At 34.9% G+C, this 18,170-nt stretch overlaps 1 protein-coding gene across 3 annotated transcripts in view; it reads right to left on the bottom strand.

Moving 5' to 3' along the window:
• HERC4 (HECT and RLD domain containing E3 ubiquitin protein ligase 4) overlaps nt 1-18,170 on the bottom strand; it is a 133,816-nt gene that overhangs the window by 4,048 nt on the left and 111,598 nt on the right. For all 3 annotated transcript variants that reach the window (XM_041747160.1, XM_041747161.1, XM_041747162.1), the window contains 4 exons: nt 10,569-10,735; nt 9,823-9,889; nt 7,280-7,362; nt 3,180-3,363 (listed from right to left, as the gene is read on the bottom strand). In XM_041747160.1, the coding sequence (XP_041603094.1) occupies nt 3,180-3,363; nt 7,280-7,362; nt 9,823-9,889; nt 10,569-10,735 (501 nt within the window). The remainder of the gene's footprint in view (nt 1-3,179; nt 3,364-7,279; nt 7,363-9,822; nt 9,890-10,568; nt 10,736-18,170) is intronic.

The raw sequence follows: 18,170 nt of genomic DNA, 5'->3' as shown, positions 1-18,170 counted from the left end.
CTAATGTCCTTCTTAAATTTTGGGCTATTTGTAGCCATGATTATCTCAATAACTGATCTCTTAAAATCTACAAAATATTTGCTATTTATTTGTAAACAGGTTTGGAGAAAATGGCTGAAATTCTAGCAACCAGTTAATGGATTAATGAATATGAATTATAGTCTGTGAGCATGTTTAGTAGGGAATGAAAGAAGGATGGCTAAAGTTTTTTTCCTTTTTTAAAAAAACTTCTAAATGCTTCTGGGGAAATATGTACACAGTCCTGATGAAAGAAAGCATTTAAAATCACAAATCATAATTACTGAAATTAAAATGAATCACATATACAAGGGAAGAAACCAAACATACTAAGTACACTAACTAACTAAACCATCTTACTGAATATTTCCATCAAGTGAGGTTTTAAGTACTTACTGAGTGCTCTTCTGTGCTCTGGGAATACAGTAGTGAACAAAGAGACAAAATCCTACCTTCATGGCGCTTACAATGTAGTTGGGGAAGGAGCCACAGATGGTAAAAGACAAGTCAAATTCAAAGAGAAAATAAAGCAGGGAAGGGAGACAGGGTATGGGTGTGGGTGTATATGCACACTCAATTTTAGGTAAGTTAGCCATTAAAGGTCTCTGAGAAGGTATAAAGACAAAGGAAGTAAGAGAAAGAACTCTTTTGGAATTATCAAGGTGAAAAGAGTTCCAAGCACAGGGAATAGCAAATAGAAAGGCCCCAAGACTGGCTCTGCAAAGAGGCCATTAAGGCTGAAGTAGTTTAAGTGAGAAGAATGACAGGAGAGGAGGCTAAAAGGACAAACTGTGTAGGATGTAAAGTGTGATGAGAAGCCATTGTATCTTTTTCATTTTAGGGTGATTGGAGGTGGAATCCATTTCCACTGGGTCTCCTTAAAGTCAGTACAGCTTTCTTCTCTTTAGCAGATCAATTTAGCCCCAAAAAAGAAATCTTCAATTTCCTTCCTGAAGGATTTAAGCTTGCCTATCAGCTTTCCCAGATTCTGTGGCTCTCCCTAGAGTTGTCCTTTGCCGGGTCAGAGAGAGAACCTGAGGAATCTAGCAATCTCTTAAATTAGCTCTGAAGTAATTCTATTGCTTTTAACCTAACCAAGCATACTGCCACTACAGCAACACAATGTACCAATTCCTGACCCTTTTAGAAATTTCAGGGTGTGAAATGGGCTGTCTCTTAAAAACCCTCTCAGGAGGCTTAGAATTCCATTTTCTTTGCTTTAATCATTCATCAACTTACCCATGCATTTTCTGTCTTCCAAAATTATTTTTTCCCTTGGTTAATAATATTTTTAGACTATATTTAGAAATATTTATATTTAGAAATATTTATAAATATATATTTAAAAGACTTCATTTATTTATTCGAGAGAGAGAGAGAGAGAGAGAGAAAGGCAGAGGGAGAAGCAGGCTCCATGTAGGAAGCCTGATGCAGGACTCGATCCTGGGACTCCAAGATCACGCCCTCGGCCGAAGGTAGGCGCTCAACCACTGAGACACCCAGGCGTCCCTCTCTATTTCTATTTTTATTCCTTTATTGTCATTCTAGTGAGATTTTGGAAAGGAAGAGAGATAAACGTGTTTATTCTAGTATGTTCAACCAGAAGTCATAATTATTTAAATTAAAAAGTGTATTCCTTAAATTATTACACAGTAAAATTGGCTTTTTCTGGTTCTAGGACTTTTAAGCACATGTACAGACTTGTATACCTACCACATCAGGATACTGAACACTTCCATCACCCCAAAGAACTCTCTTGTGTTACCCTCTGCTGTCACAAAGTCCCTCCATCCCTAGTCTTTTCAAAAAGTCCTATACATGGAATTGTAAAGTATATAACCCTTTGAGATTGGCTTCCTCACACTACACAGGACTCTAAGAGTCATCCCTGTTGCTGTATATATCATTAGTGTATTCCTTTTTATTGCTCAGTAGTATTCTACTGTATGGATATACCCTAGGTTGGTTTATCCATTCACTCACTGAAGGACATATGGGTTGTTTCTACTTTTTGACATGTTTGCAGATTTTTAAAAACAAAATTTAAAAAAATTGTGGTAAAATACCTGTAACAAAGTTTACCATCTTAAACTCTTTTTAAATGTACAGTTTGGTGGCATTAAATCACTTCACACCATTATGCAACCATCACTACCATCCAGCTCCAGAATTCTTCATTCAGCTAAACTCAAACTCTGAACTCTAATTAAACAGTAATGCCCCATATCCCCTTGTTTACAGATTTTTGTGTGAATATGACTTAATCTTAGAGTGGAACTGCTAGGTCATGTAGTAAGTACATATTTAACTTTATAAGAAAATGTCAAACTGTTCCAAAGTGGCCATACCATTTGTATTTCCACCAGCAATGTATGAAAGTTCCCAATGCTTTGTATCCAACTATTAATGCAAAAAAATCTATCAGAGATTGCTAGATTACAAAGATGTTATCTTTGATAACAAAGTTTGATTGATACAAAGTTATCAATCAAACTTGCATACATCTTTCTCAAAGCTGATCTAACCTAGCACTTTTTTTTTTTTTTTTTTAACCTAGCACTTTTTTTTTTTTTTTTTTAACCTAGCACTTTTTATTCAATGTTTATCTGAGGAAATACCTGAGAGTTCTTTGTACAGAGAAGAAGGAAAAGAAAAAAGTTGTTTAAAAATTCCCAATCTTCTTCCTAAAGATCCCTTTATTGGCTAAGGCACTAGTAATGAAGATCATGAAGATTATTTACTTTCTGCTAAAAAATTTAATATTGAGAGTAATCACAAAACAAAACAAAACAAAACAAAACAAAACAAAACAAAAACCAATGACCTTAAAGAAATGTGTGTGCTTTGCATAATGGTTTTCCTATGACTGGGCAGAATGAAAACTTAAGTTTTAGCTGAGACCTTTATCTGACCTCTGTCATAAAGGACATTTTTCCAATGAAAACTATCACTACCACAAATACAAAAATCTAGTATCTAATTCATATACAACTAAAATTCATTGTGGAGTAAGAAGGGTAAAGTGTTTTCCTATAAATAGGACTGCAATAAATAGTGTAAAGTGGAAAACAGTAAGTGAGAGGGCAAATTTTCCATCAACAAGACCATATTTTCCTTTTGCCTTTCCATTAAAACAATTTTATAGATTTGTTTTCCCCTACCTTTTCCAGTTCCTTCCAATCATAATTTGTGTTTCCAATAACCATTGCTTGTAGTTCATTTGGCTGGAAGAGCTGAAGGACCTTTCCTCCACAGACCTTATGAAAGCCCGCATGAAAAGCATCAAACAAGGAAGCCACTGATTTATTGAATATGTAATCCACATAAGCATCAACAAACTCCTGCCTAGAAAAGAAAAGGCATACATGGCATAGAATATAAAAATAATTTTTTAATGGAGAATGTAGTCTTATTAAAAGTTTGAGTGCTCCGTACTTTTTGCTATTCATATTTAAAACTGAGAAAATATGAGTAAGATTCTAAAGGGACAAAGTGTTTATGGACAAGTTTATTATTCTTTCTAGACAAAAATCCAGTATATACTAGTAGGCATGTAGACTTAATCTATCATTCATAGCCTAATGTAAATGAGGTTATTCTGAGGTAAAATGTCATTTCCTAATGGGAAGAATGATGATGCCAATGTCTATCAAAATAATTTTTAAATACTCACAAATTATTGAGATTTATATGCACCATTCCACATGTAGCCCTAAAAAGAATCATCTGTCAAAAAATATCAGGTGATGAAAAAATGAGAGCTCTGGGATTCAGACTAATGAGACAAGTTACAGTCTGTTTCTCCTTGAGTTTCAATGAATCTGAAAAGAAAATTTCTTTTAAGTACCCTCTATGCCCAAGATTTGCAGCTTGAACTCATGACCCTGAGATTAAGAGTCACATGGTCTACCAACTGAGCAAGCCAGGTATCCCAGCAAAATTCATTTTAAAAACTAAATACCCAAAAGGGTTATTAAGCATTCAAAAGGATAATCATTAAAGATTATAAACACCGTTTCTTTTCAAAAGTAAGTGCATATACATATATGTAGCCATATGCACATAAACACTTCTGATGCTTTTTCCTGCCATGATACAAAAGGAAACTGTAAAAAAAAAAAAAAAAAGTTCCTTTATCCAGTAATTAGCACCACAGTTTTATTCATTTTGTTCTGTTAACTACAAACATTTTATGCAGCTATCTGGTCAAATAATAAGAATGGGTACCAGAGAATTTCAGTATTTTATACGTCTGTCTTCCAAATTAAAAAGGATAATTCTGTAAGTGAGAATACTGGCAAATTCAGTTATCTATAGGTAATTTTCTTAGCAAATTATAAAATAATTCCAAGTGAATTTACATTAAAAAAAAAGGTTAAAGGAAGCCATTGTAATATAAAATTAGGCAGGCCTAAGGAAAAATAAGTAACATATGTTATTAGGTTCTGATGAAAAAGCAGCAGATAATTTTGGTATGCATAATTTTATAATTCATTTAACTGGAAAGTGAAATTTATCTGTACAAATGCCTTAAACACAAAAGGCTAAATTGTTTTATATGCTAACATTTTTATCTTCAATACTTTCATTAACTAGGATTGGTAATACAAACATAAAAATTCTTTAAGTTATTTCTAGACTTAAAAAACTAGAGACTTTAAAAGTAGAAAAAGGGATCCCTGGGTGGCGCAGCGGTTTAGCGCCTGCCTTTGGCCCAGGGCGCGATCCTGGAGACCCGGGATTGAATCCCACATCGGGCTCCCGGTGCATGGAGCCTGCTTCTCCCTCTGTCTATGTCTCTGCCTCTCTCTCTGTGTGACTATCATAAATAATAAATAAAAAATAAAATAAAATAAAATAAAATAAAAGTAGAAAAAAAATCCTTCTAAATCACAAAGTTTTTCAAAACCAGTATTTTTTTAAAGAGTTAGATCTAATTTTTTCACATTATTTTAAAAACAGCTTTATTTTTACTGAAATAAGACATATGCACAGTTTAAAATGTCAAATAGTAATATTCCTAACAGCCAACATTTACTGAGCACGTGCATGTGCTAAGTACTATTCTAAGCATCTTAGAATTATTGCCTCATTTAATCCTCAAAATAACCCTATGAAATAGGTACAATTTATCATCCCATTTTACAGAAAAGGAGACTGAGGCATGGAGACATAGACTAATTTACCTACAGTTACACAGTTTCTAAGTAGCAGAACCAGGATTATAACCATTTGGATAAAGTCCCTGAAAACAGCCAATAAGCTAACATTGTCTAAAGAACTGTAACACAATAGAAGAGAATGAAGCAGTTCTGTCTTGCAACTTTCCCATTAGAAATTCTTGATATTCAAAGGCAAATACTTAACTTTCTGCTATTCCTTCTGATATTTACCTTCAAACTTAAACAACCTAATTATAGTTTTTCCTTAATTTTCAATTTAAAATATAATCTAATAAACTGAGTATTGTGAAAGTTGAGAATTTACCTTTTACTTAATTGCCCCACTCTCACTGTCTCCCCAAAAGCTCCCATTATAACAATTTTGGTTCACTATTTGCTGTTAAAATTTTTATGATTATAAATATTATTCAGAATTAAGCTAGAGTATTTTAGTTACCTGCCTTTTCTTAAAAAGAACTTTTGCTAAAAAAAAAAAAAAAAAAAAAAAAAAAAAAAAAAAAAAGAACCTTTGCTTCCCTAATTTACTACTACATCCCTAACTTCAACAGAAGTGTCAATCTCCTTTAGATTCATTCAACTCCAGGGAGCATCAGTTATATTTTTCTCCTGGAGCCTTCCATCCTCTTGATTTACCCACATTGGTTGCTCTTTCTTGCAGAAGGATTCCTACTTGCCTCTCTTCTATACTGGATCCTGTTTTTTGAATCTCATGTCTTTCTCTTTCTTAATTTAATTTCCTTGTTTAGTAGAACACATCCTTTAACTTCCTGAGAAAACTGCACTGGATGTAGATTTCTCTGAGATTCTGGATGTATGAAGATGTTTTTACATACACTCACATACTTCATAGTTTTGATATAGAATTCTAAGTTAAAAAAATATTTTTTTCCCCAGATTTTGATCTCCTGTCTTCAATGTCATTCTTTAGAAGTTTGACGTTATTTGATTCTTAATTCTTTGTACATGGTGTGCTTTTTTACCCTGAGATTCTGAAAATCCTATTTTGCCTTGGTATTTTTTGTTTGTTTTTTTACTTTCCATTCTCTCAGTTTTAAAGGCATGTCTTTTAAGGCATATTACTCAATTCTGGCAAGTTTTTTTGTACCATTTCTTCAACAATTTTCTCAGGGAATTTTTTTCAGTTTTTAATTGAAAATTTTTTTAATTGAATTTTTGAAGTTTAAGTGAATAATTTTTAATCCATATAGATGAGAATACTGTTTTCAGTTTCTTTTGAAGTTTTGTTCTTCATCCTGCATCGTTTCTCTTTTCTTACCATTCTTTTCAACTGTTTTGGTTTTTCCTTAATTGGTATCAATTTTTGGCTATCCATTCATATATAAAAGTAAGGCAGTTTATCCAAAGAATCCTTCAGTACACAGTGTCAAGGACCTGGAGCTGTAGATTCAATCTACTTGTTTTCAGCTCTGCCTCTTACCCCCGGCTGTGCTTAACTGTACTCAAATCCAATATGGTCTCCTCACCCACTCCCCAACATATCCAAAGTCCCTTCAGTTCAATCTCCCCAGAAGATAAATTTCCAATCTTCTGCCCAGGTCAGAATGGGGAAATTGCCAGAGTACTACGTTAATTAAAATGGGTTTCTAACTGCTTTTAAAACAGAAATCTTTCTGTTTCCAGCATTCCCCTAAGCCCCATACACTTTTTTTTTTTAAGCCCCATTTAGCCCCATACACTTCTAACGTTTTTTATTCTCAATACCCCAAGCTTTTGTTCACCAGTATAAACTGGCTGCTTTCTTGGCTCCTCCCAGTCCATCTTATGTTGCTGCTGTCTCTGGTTAGCTAAAGTTAGTTACCCTGTTTTCTAGTTTCCAAAAAAGTGTTTGCTGTTCTCCCCTTTTCCTTCTCTGTGTTTTGCTTATGATCTTTTTGTCCCAAACTTTAGTAATGTCTTAAAGAGATTTCAGAAGCAAAAGGCAGTTACTTCCTTACTAACCATTCAAAAAGTAAGTTTTATCTGAGTAAAAACTTAAGGCTATGACAGGTTTCTATATACAGAAGAAAAATGCCTACGGAATCTTATTACTACCACTGATGCTGCTATAATTCACTTACCGATTTTGTTTGTTAACAGCTGTGTCTGCACCATTTAGAACCAGCTCTTTCACTTCTGTTGCACCAAAGTTTTCAACTGTGATCTATTAATTTAAATTTTTAAAAAAAGTCAATGTCAGACTCAAAACTTCTTAGATTTTAATAACCTGTTATTATATTCTACCTTTCCCTCATTAAATATAAGAATAAAGTTGAGGTAAAATTCTGCTACTATCATAAGCTTATCTGTGAATTCTGCGTAAGACTACAACTAGAAATTTTCATCCTGTGTAGTCCTACCGTGACTAATTACAAATTACCAAGTGTTTAGTTAGTTAAGATCAAGAAAGTATTTATCATGTGTAAAACTTTAGAACAATCACTATAGGAGTAAAATATTAGAAATAATGTTTTCATTATACGCATGACAGAATCAAGTGTCAAATGTATGCAGTCCAGACCAGCTACACATTCTTCTCACATGACAGCTACTCCTGTGTTCCTAATACCTGCCTTGTTTGCATTCTTGATCACAGGTGGTTTTTCAAAGTTTGCTATTAATTGGGTTTATAAAGACAGTCAATTATTTTGAAACATTTTCTTTCCCTTACTGGTCTAATTTTCCTATTAATATTACCATTCCCACCTTTGTATCTTTTCTCTTTCTATCCCCTCTTTTTGGAATATTATCCTCTTCTATTAAAACTTTTTTTGGTACCAGCTATTTATAAAACATTGCGGTGGCATTGGGATGGTAAGAGATGACTAAATCCCCTGCTGTGGAATTCACCATCTAGTTAAGGAGGAGAAATGTGTTATGTAAACAACTTCTTATAATAAAATAAATGCTGTAATAGAGACATGAAAAAAATGCTATCAGACCACAGAAAAAAAACCACTGATTTCTAAGCGGAGGAAGTATGAAAGACCTTGAGGAAGAAATGTCATTTGAAAAGCACCTAGAAATATGAATAGGGCTCTCAAAAGATCGACCAGGGATTTCTGACTGAGCAAAGAGATTGGATAGGATTGATATGAGAGTAAATAACTTCTGAAAATGTATGGCCCTAAAAAACAGGAAGCTAACGTATGAGAGAATACTGTGTGTCATGATAAAATTTGGTATGATTGGCGGGATGCAACAGAAGTCAGAAAGAAAGTCAGATTACATATGTCCTTGAGGCCCATTCTAGAGTTATTACTATGCAAGCATTAAAGAGCCACTGAAAATTTTTGGGAGAGAAATGGTAGTGGGAAGGAATGTTTAAATTACCATTAATATATTAAGCATTCATAAACTTGGTGATTGATAAATTAGAAATTATATTGCTTGGAACCCAATGTTTCAGTCCATTGAGATAATCAATAAAGATTCAAAAATAACTGATATCATTAAAAGTGAAATTGAAGAATCAAATCATTAAAATCAACCATTCAGTTGAACAAGGGAACAAGGGAACTCAAAATTTCATAGTAAATAGAAAAAAGCCAAAGGGGATGTTTTTTCTTGAAAAAAAAAATAAAATAAAATAATTAAAATAAACTCAATTATTTCATCTTAAATCTACTAAATTTTCTTACAACTGTACTATGTGCCAATTCTTAAAATGATAAAAAATGGCTAAACTTTTTTTGCAGGGGCATGTAAATTCTTTTGGCAAACTGTGGGATAGCAGAATATGGTTATCTGTCAGATTTGATCACAAGATCATAAAGAGGACTATTTGAGGGGAAAGCAAACAAATACAAAAGTTTTTGGAAAGAAAACCAAAGATTTTTATCATTTTCCCAAGAGTCTAATTTATAATATTGAAATCTTTCCATTCTGAAGTGTCTTCTTATAATCCTTGCTGATTTTCTCTTCTTTGCCAACTGTCTACTTTTGCCATATCCTGGTTTCTCAATGGCTTTGCACATGGATGGGTAAGTTATTCAACATCCCCTTTCAAAGAATTAACAAAATTCTGTATTTTTGACAAGATTTGCAATTTCATTTTCCAAATAACATTCCAACATATTTGCATTTGACTGTAGTATGTCATTTCAAAAGTAAGATAAATGGGCAAGGATAAATAGTAGTATCAAGCAGAAAGAGATGTCTGAGTAGGAATTAATCTTTTAAGTGGTAAGCTCATTACTGAATATTCTAGAGTCCAGTAACTTTTGCTTCTCTAAACATTCTTATAATTGCAGACTCAAAAAAACAAATGCTTGAATAAAGAGGTCTTCTTGTATTTGTATACATATACAAATATTTAGCATAATAATAGAGCACTAGGCTTTGAAGCCACAGACCTGGATATACATATTATTTCTGACATGTAATGATTGTTTTCAGTTTTCTTCATCTATAAAATAAGGATAATAATTACTGATCTCATAGGACTATTATGAGGATTAAATGAAATAATGTACGTACTGTGACTAGAACATAGTTAATGCTCAATAAATGTTAGCAAAAGGGTTAAAAATTCCACCCGTCAAAATAAAACAAAAACCATAAGGCACAGCTGTTAAGTAAAAGGGATGATAAGCAATCAGGCTATTCTGTCTTTCCACCTTACCGTAAAATTAAGACAAAATGTTTCCTCAACATCATCTTCTGGATAATCCAGTAATTGTTGCATGCTTCTGCAAAACAATATACATGTTTCTTTGAGGTAAAACATTGTTGGTATTTTGACTATTTTGGTTACAAATAAATGTATTTCTCATTCATTCTTGATAAAATCCTTATTAATCTGTACTTTTATATTTGTTTCAGAATGGCAGATGTACAACGAGCAGTTGTACAACAGTTAATGAACAATTATGAAGAAAAAATCACTCTCTCTGAGTGATTACTCTGAGTGATTTTCTCTCTTCTGAATACAAAAGGCATGTATCCATCCATTTTCAACATTTGTTCTTACTTATATACAGTTTTTAAAAATATATATATACACAGTTTTTATTCCATTTAATGTAACAAATAAAAAGAAACTTTACATATTCCACCTAGGAATGAAGATAATCAGAAGTCCAATTGAATAAATTAACTACTTTCAGGAAACATTATCTCTGTAAGTTTATTATCCAATATTTGCAAAATTTCTTAAATTACTAAAAATTTAGCAAATGGTTCTATACATATAAGTCTTTTAGTAGAGAATTTTGGATCTGAGTGACACAGAATTCTCCAATATCAGAACAGCATTTTGTTTATTTTGGAAATACAAAAAGAACAAAACACAATTATTCCTAAAAGGAAAGCCTTCTGTACCTTTTCCATTCCCTATTACCTAAATCCTTGTCACTTTTTATTACTAACCTCCCAACATCAGGCACTAGTTCCTTCAAATCATCCAAGGATGGCTTCTTTTTCAGCAGTTTCTTATATAAAGCCAAAGGAAAGTGGAGGTCCACAATAGTAAAATTATAAATTGCTAATCCACAGATAACACCAATCAAATGAAACAAATCACTGTCTTCAAATGTCTAAAAGCAAAAGACGATGACTTGTTAAAATAATAAATTTTTCTGATGACAAGAACACATACTTGTAGTAGAAAATTTTGAAGACACAGAAAAAAGTAATGAATAACAAGAAAAAAGCCCATTCTCAATCACATCTCCCTGGAATAATATCACTGTTAGTACTTCTGCACAGTCCCATCTAATATATTTTCTAAGACAAAATTAAGACCTAGCTAAAATCATACTAAATGTATAACTTCACAAGTAGCTTTTTTTCCCCCTGGAAATACAAGCATTTCCACATCATTAAGCATTAAATTAATAAATGAAATGACTACTAGGACATTTAATCTGATTTAAATAATTATACACACTCAAAATTTGGAAAACAAAAAGCATAAAGAAAATGAATGCCTGTAATGCAATTACTTAGAAACAACGATTTAAAAAGTATTTTTATGTACTTCTATCCACTGTAAGTTCAAAAAATAATTTAAAAACATTATATAATGTTAAGGTTTTCTTTTTCTAATCGTATTTTCCTGAGTCATTAGTTATTATTCTAGAACATGATTTTTATTTATGTAATTTTACTTTTTTATTTTCTAAGGTATGCTCCACAGCCAGCAATGGAGCCCAATGCGGGGCTTGAACTCAGGACCCTGAGATCAAGACCTGAGCGAGATTAAGAGTTGGATGCTCAACTGCGCTACCCAGCGGCCCCATAGAACATGATTTTTAATGGTTGCAGATCACTCATATAAAAGTACCAAGGTCTGCTAAATTAGCTATTTTACTATAGTTGGACATTTATATTATTAAAACACTGAAAATCACAATGCTTATTTCCCTCTATCTTTAGAAAAGAAATATATGGTCAGGGCAGCCTGGGTGGCTCAGCGGTTTGGCCCTTGCCTTTGGCCCAGGGCGTGATCCTGGAGACCCGTGATAGAGTCTCCCATTGGGCTCCCTGCATGGGGCCTGCTTCTCCCTCTGCCCGTGTCTCTGTGCCTCCCTCCCTCTCTGTGTGTCTCTCATGAATAAATAAATAAAATCTTAAAAAAAAAAAAAAGAAATATATGGTCATGGCAAATTCAGTGAGCATGATAGTTAAGAGGAAAACTTCTTTTTTTTGGTCAGATTTGGGCCTCCAGACCTGGTTCTTTCACTATCTAGCCTCAGTGTTTTTGTTTTTGTAGGATTTTGTTTCAGAGAGAGTGAGCAAGAGAGGTAGGAGGAACAGAGGGAGAGGGAGAAGCAGACTTCCCAATGAGGAAGGAGCCTGATGTGGCACTCCATCCCAGGACCCTGAAACCATGACCTGAGCTGAAGGCAGATGCTTACTGAACTGAGCCACCCAAGCGCCCCATAACTTCAGTGTTTTTAAAGATATAAACAGTATCTCAGGGCATCTGGGTGGCTCAGTCTGTTAAATGTCTGCCTTCAGCTCAGATCATAATCCCAGAGTCCTGGCCTGCCTCAGGCTCCCTGCTCAGTGGGGAATCTGCTTCTCCTTCTCCTTCTGCTCCTTTCCTAACTCTCTCTCTCTCTCTCTCACAAATAAAATCTTTTAAAAAACCCCAGTATTTATCTCATAAGATTGTTGTATCCTAGTTCCTGCAGCATATAGTAAAGGCACAATACATGTTAGTTATTTCAACTAGCTAATAATATTCAAAATGAGATGGTATCATTTCTTCATATCTATATCTATATATGTTTTTAAAGATTCTATTTATTCATTTATTTTAGAGAGTGAGCAAGCATGCACGAGTGGGTGCATGTGCAAGCAGGGGGAGGGGCAGAGGTGCAGGGAGAGGGAGAGAATCTCAAGCAGACTCAGCACTGAGCATGGAGCCCCCCCCCCCAAGTGGAGCTGATTCTCAACAATCCTGAGTTCATGACCTGAGTCAAAACCAAGAGTTGGATGCTTAGCAGACTGAGCCACCCAGGGCACCGCACCATCTCTGCATATATTTTTGCCCACAGTTCGGAATATTTGCTTAGGATAAATTCTACTTTGTAAGACTTTCCAAGTCAAATGACAGTTAAGCATACCCCAAAACTGTTTCTGTTCACACCTACTCCAATTTATACTGCCATTTGTAGTCCAGGAAAATGCGTATCTTTCCACATTTATACACACATTTGAAATGTGTGTATACAAACACACATTTCTGAGTTAAGAAATGAAAACTTGGGGCACCTGGGTGGCTCAGTCAGTTAAGTGCCAGACTGTTCATTTCAGTTCAGGTCATAATCTCAGTGTTGTAAGATCAACCTACCTGTCAGGCTCCATGCCACCTAGGTGGGGAGACTGCTTAAGATTCTCTCTTAAAAAAAAAAAAAAAGAAAAAAAAAAAAAGATTCTCTCTTCCTCTCCCTCTGTCCTTTCCCACTCCCCTTCCCTTTCTCTCTCTCTCTCTCCCTCTCTTAAAAAAAATATATGAAAAGAAAACTTGTTTTGGCATGTATTTCTTTTTTTATTTTATTTATTTATTTTATTTATTTATGATAGTCACACAGAGAGAGAGAGAGAGAGGCAGAGACACAAGCAGAGGGAGAAGCAGGCTCCATGCACCGGGAGCCCGACGTGGGACTCGATCCCGGGTCTCCAGGATCGCGCCCCGGGCCAAAGGCAGGCGCCAAACCGCTGCGCCACCCAGGGATCCCCTGGCATGTATTTCTATTAATGATACTGAAAATCAGGGATTTGTGTATATTTGTAAATTCCTCTTTGTATTCTTGGCCCATTTATCTTTTGGAGGCTAGTGTTTTCTTTTTTTTTTTTTGGTGCAAAAAGGATTTTATTAAAGGATGGGGACACAATCTGTGGGCAGAAAGAGCTGCTGCCCCTAGTGTTTTCTTATATATTTACATTTGAATTCTTTATATACCAGGAGTATTACTCTATGTCGTATTTGTTACATATATCCCAGTCTGCTATATACTTTTTAATAATTTTTTTTTTTTTTTACTTTTTAATAATCTTAAGTTACGTATAAATGTCACATCTTCCCCAGGGGTGAAATTAATCTTTTTCCTCTATGATGTCCTATACTGTAAGTTTAGAAAGTCCTTCTTAAATAGGAAGGACTGAAAAATGTGTCAATCTCTCCTCCTCCTGAAATTCCTATGAGAATAAAGGAATATAAATAACATAAACCCACAAGAAAAGAGAATAGGGGATAGTTTTAATATCACTAAAGAGATGTTGATATTTTAAAATATGAAAAGTAGATGGATACTGGTAATTGATTCAATTCAGTATGGCAGAAGAAACTGAAACAGCAATTTGTTAAGAGAAAAGCCAATGAAAAACAAGCTAATTTGTACTTAAGGCTCAGGAACTGGAAGTACTAAAAAAATACCTTTAAAGTTAAGTAGACCAGCTAGCTCAGTTGGTAAAATGTAAGATGGTAAAATGTAAGACTGAAGTCAGAGGTACTCAAGTAGGGTTGAAGATACAATGGGTGGTGACAAGTCCCTTGCTCTTCTGGAAAGGATGAGCCTAGGTGGCTCTGGATTCTGAGACAGGTGATACATAGAAGCAAAGGTATCAAAGAGTTCAAGGGGATTAATAAGAGATACAGTTATAAAATAAGTCACAGGGATATAAAACACTATAGCAGAGGGAATATAGTCAATTTTATTTTAATAACTTTGGATGGTGACAGATGGTAACTACACTTATCATGGTGAGCAAGTACTGTATATCATGCTAAATCACTGTTATATACCTGAAACTAATATAATTTGAAGGTCAACTATACTTCAAAAACAATTTAAAAACTTAAGTGCCTGCGTGACTTGGTTGCTTAAGTGTCTGCCTTTAGCTCAAGTCACGATCTCAGGGTCCTGGGATCGAGCGCCACATGGGGCTCTTCCAGGAGTCTGCCTCTCCTCTTCCCTCTGCCCCTCCCCTTCACTTGTTCTCTCTCAAATAATAAATAAAATCTTTTTTTTTTTAATTTTTAATTTTTATTTATTTATGATAGTCACAGAGAGAGAGAGAGGCAGAGACACAGGCGGAGGGAGAAGCAGGCTCCATGCACCGGGAGCCCGATGTGGGATTCGATCCTGGGTCTCCAGGATCGCGCCCTGGGCCAAAGGCAGGCGCCAAACCGCTGCGCCACCCAGGGATCCCAATAAATAAAATCTTAAAAAAAAAACTTAAAGTGTAAAATACACACACAAAAAGAGGATTAAATGAGGGTATGTATAAGTTAACAATGAGAATCCTAGCTTCCCTTTCCAGGGTTCAGAACAGTACTAAAGCACTGGCAGCCAACCAAAGAGTAAAAAAACTATACATGCTGACAATTGAGGGTTCCCCCTTGAAATGTCCCTACCTAATCACTCTATGAATGGGGTCTATAAATCATAAATATGTATGGCCAGGGGATCCTGGGTAGCTGAGTCAGTTAAGTGTCTCACTCTTGATCTTAAGGGTTGTGAGTTCACCATGTTGGGTTCCATGCTGAGCATGGCATCTACTTGGGGAAAAAAAAAAAAAATGTGTATGACCCAAAAGAGTAGCTTTTAGTGTCATGTTGTTTTTTTTTTTTTTTTAAATTTTATTTATTTATTTGTGAGAGACACAGAGAGAGAGAGAGAGAGGCAGAGACACAGGCAGAGGGAGAAGCAGGCTCCATGCAGGGAGCCCGACGTGGGATTCGATCCCGGGTCTCCAGGATCACACCCCAGGCTGAAGGCGGCACTAAACCGCTGAGCCACGGGGCTGCCCCAGTGTCATGTTCTTAAATGTGAATAAAAAGCCAATGATCAAAAGAAAAAGACAAAAGAAATAAAAGAAACCTGGAGGAATAACTGGTACTATGGAGAAAAAATTCTGTCAAACAACAAAAAAAGTGTCCAGTATTCACCAAAAATTTCTGAGGCATGCAAAAAAAGAATATGGTCCATTCATAAGAAAAAAGTCATATAAATTGTTAGGTCTCATCTAGTAAATCCAGACACTGGATTTACTAGATAAGACTTAAATTTTTTTTAGATTTTATTTATTTATTTATTTGGGGAGGCAGTAAGCACAAGAAGGAGGGAATGGCAGACGGAGAAGAAGCAGGCTCCCCATTGAGCAGGGAGCCCAATGTGGGGCTCAATCACAGGGCCCCGAGATCATGACCTGAGCCAAAGTTAGACATTTAACCAACAAAGCCACAAAGGCACCCTAGTGAAGACTTCAAATCAAGTGTTTTCTTTTGTTTTAAAGATTTTATTTATTTATTCATGAGAGACACACAGAGAGCGGCAGAGACACAGGCAGAGGGAGAAGCAGGCTCCATGCAGGGAGCCTGACATGGGACTCGATTCTGGGTCTCCAGGATCATGCCCTGGGCTGAAGGTGGCACTAAACCACTGAGCCACTCAGGCTGCCCTCAAATCAACTGTTTTAAATAGGCTCAAATAGCTAAAGGAAACTATGGGCGCAGGAGGTGTGGGGAGAGAACAGAATAACAATGTCTCATCAAAAAGAGAATATCAATAAAGAAATAGAAATTATGGAAAAGCAGCAAGCCAAAATTCTGGAAAAGTACAATAACTGAAACAAAAAATTCAGTAGAGGGGTATAAGAAATTTGAGCCGCCAGAAAAGAGAACCAACAAACTTGATAGGTCAACTGATATCATCTACTTTGTGGGACAGCAGTAAGAAAAAAGAATGAAGAAATACAAAGAGGGGGGCACCTGGTTGGCTCAGTGGTTGAGTGTCTTTGCCTGTGTCTCTTTCATGAAAAAAATAAATAAAATCTTAAAAAAAAAAGAAATATGAAGAAGTTCCTACAAGACCTGTGGGACACCATCAAGTGTACAATCATACAAACAGCAGAGTCCCACAAGGAGAGGACACAGAAAGAATATTTGAAGAAATGGTTGAAAACTTCCTAAATTTGACAAGAGACATAAATCTTACATCCAAGCAGCTCAATAAACTTCATTTATGACATACCTGTGATCCATATTCAGACACATTTTAATCTAAGTGTTGAAAGTCAATTATAAAGAGTATTGAAAGCAGCAAAAGAGAAGCAACTCATCACATAGTAAGGCTCCTCAATGAGACTAACAGCTAATTTCTAATTAGAAACTATCTGTGCCAAAAGGCAGTAGGATGACATATTTAAAGGGCTGAAAGAAAAAACTGTCAAGCAAGAATTTTACATTCAGGAAATCTCAGAAAAAGAAAAACTGAGAGTTTGTTGCTACTAAACCTTCCTTACAAGAAATGCTAAAGTCCATCAGCTGAAAGGAAAGGATGCTACACAATAACTCAAAGTCATAGAAATAAAGGAACTCTGTGAAACATAGCTACATAGGTAAAAATAAAAGTTAAAATTATTTTATTTGATTTGTAATCTTTCTCTTTAAATGGTTTAAAACTCAAATGCATAAAATAATTCTAAATCTGCATAATGGGCACACAATGTATAAAGCTGTAAGGTGTGACAATAACAAAGAGAAAGGAACAGAGTTGTTCTAGGAGCAAAGTTTCTGTATATTACTGAAGCTGGTACTGATTCAAACTAGACTTGGAATTGTAACCCTCAGAGCATCAACTAAAGAAATTATATATATATGTGTGTATATATATATTTTTGAAATGAGAAAGGAATCAAAACAATATACTAGACCAAAAAAATCAACTAAACCCCCAAAAAAGGTGTAATTAGGAGGAAGAGATATGACTTACAGAAAACAAACAGTAAAATGGCAGAAGTGCTTCCTTATTAATAATAGCTTAAGGGGCACCTGCGTGGCTCAGTTGCTTAAGTGTCTGCCTTTGGCTCAGGTCATGATCCCAGAGTCCTGGGATTGAGCCCTGCACTGGGCTCCATGCTCAGCAAGGAGTCTGCTTTTCTTTCTTCTCTTCTCCTTGCTTTCTCTCTCAAATAAATAAAAAATCTTAATATAATGTTCAATAGGTCAGGTGTATTCAATACATGTAGAGTTATAAAATTTCTAACTTACAATGGGTTTATTGGAACATAACCCCATTGTAAATCTAGGAAGATTTATATATGCTGTCTACAAACCTCACTTTAAATCCAAAGATACTAGATTGAAAGTCAAAGTTTGAAAAATGATAACCAAACATGGGATTTTCTCTCTCCTCCCCTTCCCCTGCCATGAATGCTCTGTCTCTCTTTATCACATAAGTAAATAAAACCTTACAAAACAAAACAAAAACTTCAAACAAAAAAGCCTAGGACGAGATTCTACCAAACATTTCAAGAATAATTAACATCAATGTTTCCTCTTCTAAGAAATGGAAGAAGGGAATTCAAGAAATGGAGGATGAGGGAACATTTTCTTTTTTATTTTTTTATTTTTATTTTTTTTGAGGGAACATTTTCTAATGTATTTGTGAGGTCAAACTACCATGTGAGGTAATTTTTTTTTTTTTGAGGGAACATTTTCTAATGTATTGTGAGGTC

The sequence above is a fragment of the Vulpes lagopus genome, chromosome 3 (assembly GCF_018345385.1).
Source record: "Vulpes lagopus strain Blue_001 chromosome 3, ASM1834538v1, whole genome shotgun sequence".
Lineage (NCBI taxonomy): Eukaryota > Metazoa > Chordata > Mammalia > Carnivora > Canidae > Vulpes > Vulpes lagopus.
This window is presented reverse-complemented; position numbering and strand designations above follow the sequence as displayed.